Raw genomic sequence first — 7,159 nt, 5'->3', positions numbered from 1 at the left:
CTCTCTCTCTCTCTCTCTCTCTCTCTCTCTCTCTCTCTCTCTCCCTCCATCGCTTGGAGGACAAGAGTGCCCGCAGACGCATTTCTCTCCAGAGCCCCCCCTCTCCCTCTTTCACTCTCTCTCACCCTGTCTAACTCTCTCCATCTCTCTCCTACTCTCTCCTTTACGCACTCACAGTATTGTCAACAAAGCTGGAGAACAAGGGACGTGGGGGCAACAGGGGAATAAAGGTCCACAGAGGAGAAAAGTAGCACACAGGACCCCCGCATCAGTTTACCTGCACACTTGGTAAGTTACCAAAAACAAGTCTTTTCAGTGCTTTTTATGTGTATCCTTCTGTACTGAGATCATATCTTTAACATGGACTTTGGTTGAGGTTTCGAGGATCGATGACAATTGACTTTGCTGCCAACATTGTTCGTGAAAATTATTTCTGGAATTTAACTGGATTAATACATGTTTTTCCGGGCTGCTAGATTCAAATGAATGAAGTTTGACCTTTGACATCATGCTGCTGCAGTAGCTTGTGAGATTTAGCTGAGTATCGACACCTGCCTTTGCATTTCTGTCTGTCTCTCCAAAGAGGACATTTCCAACGAAGGGTAAAGTAAGGAGTAGAAGAGAAAAGCTTTTATTCATCTCAGACTTAGACATATATTTATTTTGGCAGATAATGATGTTTATGGACACACTTTTCTGTCTTTTACTGAAAGTTAAAACAGGGTTTGGTTTGAGTATTTTATGGGAGACCTTGTTCATAAAGCCGCTGTGTTTGTGTGTGTGTGTGTGTGTGTGTGTGTGTGTGTGTGTGTGTGTATGATGCCAGTTTCTGGCTACATATAAATTCATACGTGTATGTATGCATGCATGCTCGTGCTTACCAGCAAAGATAGAGCTAAAAGCAAGTAGCATAATAAATGTCATGGCTTTCAGAGTGGGTTCTAATGTTCCTTCGCTCCCCATGGTATACTAGCATACGAATGTATAACACACACACACATTACGACAGCGGACATGTAACTAACTCCATTTCTGTCTGTCAATGTGAGGCTAATTCACCACAATGCCGAACATGTGTGAACTCATGCGATATGAACCCCTCCTTCTTCTTCTCCTCTTTGCCGGCCCCCACCCCTCCAGGAGGAAGGACTGGAGGAGGTAGCCAAAGGTGACAGTAAACAGGGGCGGACACGCACAGGACAGGACTCCTTTATTTCTCTTCATGGTGGTTTGGACACTCGGAGTATGTATGAGAAGTTAACCATGCTGAACCTGCAGAGCGGCTCGAACTGGAGTGGGCCTAACAACTGGTACCATGACCCCACCGGCGTTCAGACACAACACAGTACAGGTGAGGGGACATTTTCAACGCATGTAAGTGCTCAACTTCCTGTTAGTTCAAGTCTCACATTCTGTCGTTCAAAACTGTGACGCTCCGTGGTAGGAATTTTCTTGACACTCCCACATCTTTTTTGTCACCTTCCTCTCTGCCAGTGTCTGATGGCTGTCTACTCGACACGGAGGGCAGCATGGGGGGAGAGGCAGGGGGAGGGGGAGCGGGCAGAAGGGGAGGAGTCCCCGTGGAGAGGGACGAAGGTGAGGAGTCTCAGCTGAGGTTGCAGCTCAAGAGGAAGCTGCAGAGGAACAGGACCAGCTTCACACAGGAGCAGATCGAGGCTCTGGAGAAAGGTCAGGCCATGCAAGCACGAACAGCAGCTCTCTTTGCTTTTCGGCCAATCGCCGCCCTCCTTTAGTGCAAGTCAGACCAGAGTGTGTCATGACGCAGCTTGTTCTGCTGCTTTTTTTCCCCTGCCAACACCTTTGTTATTGGATTTTAGTCTTAACACCTTTTCTTTTTTCATTTTTTTTCAGCCTTTTGGTAAATAACAGGGTTGGGGACATAAATATAAGGAAATTGCAAACATTACTCACAAAAATCAGGCTGTCTATTATCATTACTGATTTAAGGTACTTGAAACGCTAGAAATATTTGGTAGGACAGGCTTTGTATCAATCCCTGCAAGGGAGAGCAAGCACTACCACCCATGATCACTTCCAGATGCAAATGATCCAGAACTCCACAAATATTCCTGATCTTCTCCAAAAAGCCTGTGGCAGTGTGTACATCAGGGTTCTGATAATACATCATTACTGTGGTCGTATTATGCAGCAAGATCTGGGCCTCGTAGCCTGATATCTGCTGAGAGGCATCAGAAAGCCACCCTTGACTGGATATGGCTGCAGCAGGCCCTTGAGCTAAATAAGGACGCAATGTCCACTGTGCAGCCAAGTGGAAATGTATCACTGTGGTCACTCTGTGCAAATGACATTAATGAGGTGCACGGACCTCAGTGCACGGCCAAGGCACAATAACAATCGTGTTGACACAGATGCCAATTATAACTGAGCCAATTATAGCAATTTGTGAGCCAGGCTTAATTTATAGAGCCATTGTTATTATCATTGTGCAATATGGATTTACCAGTGTGAACTTTAGTTTTCAGTTATTTACAATGCTGGTAGTGTGTTGAGATATATATATAAAATATTTGAATAAAAACGTAATCACCCATCCCGCTGCCTTTTCAGGTGTAACCAACTATAATTTATTTGTTTTGGTTTCTCTGCTGACATTTTATTGACTTGCTTAAGCATCATAAATGCAGACAGTTCAATCTATAAAGACGTCTCCATTACTAAACTTGAAACTTAAGAGTTCATTAGGATGACTCAGACTGTCAGTTAGAGGGTGAGGCATATTGTCATTTCAACTTGTCAACAGCAGAAATGTCAGCCGTTTGTCAAATATAAATTAGCTGCCACAATGAGAAATGGTACTCTGATGCAGAAAGTCTCATTCATACAAACTCACTGCTGAGTCAGGAATTAAACACCTCTGTTTGTTATATGCTGTAAGTCAGTATATCAGATAGTGATACTGATCATTTTAATAAAATGCTAATAAATGAGAATTGAGAGATTGAATTATGAATTATGACTGAACAAAACCTATAGGGAAATGTCTTTCATTTTAGTTTTAGTCAGCCTAAGTGCTTAGGCAGCGTCTCAACTTGAATCCTTTCATTTGAACTTTCTGCGTGTTCCATAATGATAAATAATTTATACAAAGTGCACAGATAAATATTTCAAATATGGTTGTAACGATATATCTCAGCTTCCTGGATTTGTATATCACATGGCAAGATAATTAGAGATGCTGATCTTAAGCAGCAATTACCTGATGTGGCGGTTAATACCTGTCAAAATAATCAGATAATTAACAGGTGATTAAAATTAATTTTCAAATGTAACTATGTAAATCTTGAATTCTCCTTTCACATAAAAAGACAGATCCACAGATGAATGCAAAATATGTTCGCACTGCACAGCAAGGGCTATCAGGCGAGCTGCTCTCCAGTAGTCCTGTCGTCTTTGATTAAGACTCACACTGTGTGTTTGACATTACTTAATATCTTCCACAGAGTTTGAAAGGACACATTATCCAGATGTCTTTGCGAGGGAGAGATTGGCAAACAAGATCGATTTACCAGAGGCCCGGATACAGGTGAGGGAATTTTTTACACCCTGATGCTCCACCTGTAACAACATGCAGTAGTCTATAAATATATATATCCCCATGTGATAAAGAGAACTGTTTGATTGACAGGTGTGGTTCTCAAACCGAAGAGCCAAGTGGAGGAGAGAGGAGAAGCTGCGCAATCAAAGGAGGTCAGGGGGTGTGACTTCCTGTTCACAGAGCCAAGCCCCTCTGACTACTTCCTTCAACACATCTGTCTATCATCAACAGCACGGCAGCAGTTCAGGTAAACACCAGGGCGCTACAATGCAAGAAGCCGTGTATGTGTTTTCTGGCTCATTCATACAGCGATGATCAGTGATGCCTAAAGCAAGAGTTTACATTTGTTTTCTATGATTTATATATTTAACTTAATCTAATATGTAACCAGTGTATAATTACAAACCTCAGAGCTCCCCTGCTTGACATTTGCAAGGAGGCAAACCATTAGAGTTTCTCCATTAGAGCGCATCTATATTACAACATTTCAACTGCGAGACGTTCCATCACACGTGTTAAAATGTGTGTGTGCTTACCATCTCGCTCTGCTTGTCTCTCTCCAGGGTCCATGTTGAGTCAGGCTGAGTCGTCCCTGCCCAGCTACAGCTCCCTGTCAGTTTTCTCATCTGGAGTCCAGGTTGGAGATTCATTATTCATCATTCATCAGCACCTTCTAAACTTTTCCAAAGCAGGTCATCGTCTCACAGCAGAACTCCTTTACATCAAGGGTATAAAACATAGGATAATGAAAATAAAGGCGAAAAAAAAAAAAAAACTACTAATATTGCTGACTACTACTTAAAATATTAATAATAATATAGTGTATTATTATTTTCAAAACTTAATATTGCTGTTAATATATAATATGTTAATAACAACAACTACTATTATTATTATTATTATTATTATTATTATTATTATTATTATTATTATACTTAGAACACCGTTTTTAGCAATAAATGTTTGTCAAGCAGAAGCAATCACTGGGCTCACTGAGATTTTTTCTGTGTTAGGGACTTTGTTAGGGACAAAACACACAAAGCTTATCATTCACATTGCTTTGATTGTACCAAATTATCATTCCAGCCTCAACAGCAGCATGATAATACACTCATTGTTTTGTTTCTTGTTTTACATGTATGTTAAGATACTTGCTCGACTCCTTTCTTCTTCCATGAATGCACAAACCAATAAATTAAACAAATTGAAAAGCCTGCATGCCGTGACTTATACAGAAAATATTATGTAACACTTGTGCATTAAATAAAATTAATATATTTCTTGTTTTAGCGATCCTTTATTCTTAGTTTGAATACCCATTAGCTTCCTCAATGTTGTTGGTAGTCTCCCAGGTGTCCACACACACAATAGTAATAGTAAAAAACAACAATTTAAAATGACAGTGTCAATAAAAGAATAGGAGGCAGAACAAGCTAAGCATAAAGACCAGGATTTAAGTGACATCATTTTGCATTTGTAATACAAAAAATGTGGAGTGCTGTTGCTCTTGCTGTGCTTTACTCCTTCCATACAACACTGCTCTAGCACCTCCATGTGGTTAAACAGAAACCCTGCTGCCATTACAGTACATGGTGTAATGTACAGCAATGGCTATATGCAACTTTAAAAATAAGTTTTCTTACATAAAATGGTATTTTTTGTTGTATTAATATAAATCTAACCCAAATTACTCTTCTCCCTCACGCCTCCACCATATTTGTGTTACGTTTCAGTCTATTCCCCCCCAGTCGGCTTCCTCCTACTCCTGCATGTTACCTCCATCTCCCTCTGCTCCGCGCAGCTTTGACTCATCGGCATACTCCTCCCCTCACCTGCAGACTCCGCCCTCGGCCAACTCCAACACCGGTGAGTGTTTCTGAGGTAGACATTGGTTCATTTAACAGGGACAGAGACACTTACATTATGTCTTTCTGTTGTCCCTGATGCACGGTAAATGACACCCCACAGACTAACTCTCTATGTTTCTTCTCCCTCTCGTCCATTCAGGGCTCATATCGCCCGGCGTTTCAGTGCCGGTCCAGGTTCCAGGGACCGAGCAGCAGGGCATGAGTCATAACCTGGGTCAGTACTGGGCCAGATTACAGTGAACAACAGACAATCGCTGCCAAACCGGCAACACAAAAGAAGAAGGGGGAAAAAGGGCATGTAACAAAAAGTGTCAAGAAAACAACATGGGGACACACAGGTTTTTAGGAAGCACAGGACTGCACTATAGAGGGGCCTCAATGGGGCCTCAATGAGTTGCAGCCCCCTGACATGCATTAAATGTTTACAAATTCAGCCAAGAGCAGCTTTGGTTGTGCTTGACAGTACTCTAGTCATGCTGGTATTTTCTTTGTACTATCAGATTTTTTATGGAGGTAGGGGGTGGAGGGTGGGGGGTAGTTAATCATCAGTTTGAGGTGTATTTATGATTAAATTAAAGTCAAGATCAGGCTAAAGTTAGGGTTTAGGTTGCTCTCTGCGGAGAATTGTTATTCTCAAAAGTGTTAACATATTTTATTGTGTGGAACAATTTGGCTTTTACTTATACCGACGGTTTCATGAGCCAAAAGAAATAAACAACCAGGGGAAAAGAAAATGGACTTTTTATTACACAAAGCTGTAATACACAGAGATTTGGTTGAAAGGTTTAAAAAGCCTGTAAGTGGACTTTTGAGCTTTGACGTTATACATAATGTTATACATAAGAGGTGTCAGAAGACTGCTTTTGAGGTTTGAATTTTTGGAAGTTGATCTGAAATTACCATGAGCTCTCAGCCCATACACTTAAATGTCTACCAAGTTTATTTGAAAATAAATAACAAAAACAGGTGCATGAATTGTAGTTTTGAAATATCAAAATTGGAAGATGTTTGCTCATACTTGCTTAGAAAATTGCTGGGTTATAATTACAACTCTATCATACAGAAATGCTCTGAAAAGTCATTCAGTGGTACTAAGTAAATGCCAGCAGATGTTTGAATTGTGAAGTGTAACCTCAGTTTCTTGTTACTTGAGCAGCTCAATGATATTGTGATAGCGAGCTTCTTCCCTAAGCATAAGCTGTGTGAGGGTACTGTGAAGATTTTAGACTTGCTTATGGCAATCACTTTTACTAAAACTAAAAAAACATACCATAAAAAAAGTAAATACTACCTACCCTGCCAGCAACATTACACTAATACTGATACTGCATATTTTTGTACAGATATCTGTGTATGATGAAGATTACTGTGGAATATTGTCAGATATTATTGGAGGGAAGAATGTAGCACGTTGTGGACTCAAATCATCCTCAAAGCACAAATTTCATTTGTTAAGATAAATTATTAGGGAGGCACCATATCAATACTGGTATCAGATATTGTCTGATACTAAGCTAAACATTAAAATATTAAATATTTATAGGTATCACAGATTTGTGCCAAAAACTACAGTAAAGCAATTTTCTTTTTGTTATATATATATATATATATATATATATATATATATATATATATATATATATATATATATATATATATATATATAGCCACTAGATATGGCTAGTGTATACAAAATCATATAAAATAATGACAC

General features: G+C 39.9%; 1 protein-coding gene across 1 annotated transcript; it reads left to right on the top strand.

Moving 5' to 3' along the window:
- Positions 1 to 175: 175 nt before the first annotated feature.
- pax10 (paired box 10) lies at positions 176 to 7,016 on the top strand. The gene is made up of 8 exons (XM_046069400.1): positions 176 to 288; positions 1,141 to 1,351; positions 1,495 to 1,689; positions 3,483 to 3,565; positions 3,668 to 3,824; positions 4,141 to 4,214; positions 5,311 to 5,443; positions 5,585 to 7,016. The coding sequence occupies exons 2-8, from the start codon at positions 1,246 to 1,248 to the stop codon at positions 5,683 to 5,685; spliced, it is 849 nt and encodes a 282-aa protein (XP_045925356.1). The 5' UTR covers positions 176 to 288; positions 1,141 to 1,245; the 3' UTR covers positions 5,686 to 7,016.
- The last annotated feature ends 143 nt before the right edge of the window (positions 7,017 to 7,159 follow it).

The sequence above is a fragment of the Micropterus dolomieu genome, linkage group LG14, assembly GCF_021292245.1.
Source record: "Micropterus dolomieu isolate WLL.071019.BEF.003 ecotype Adirondacks linkage group LG14, ASM2129224v1, whole genome shotgun sequence".
NCBI classification, from domain to species: Eukaryota; Metazoa; Chordata; class Actinopteri; order Centrarchiformes; family Centrarchidae; genus Micropterus; species Micropterus dolomieu.
The sequence above is the reverse complement of the archived record's forward strand: the minus strand, read 5'-3'. Positions and strand labels throughout refer to the sequence as shown.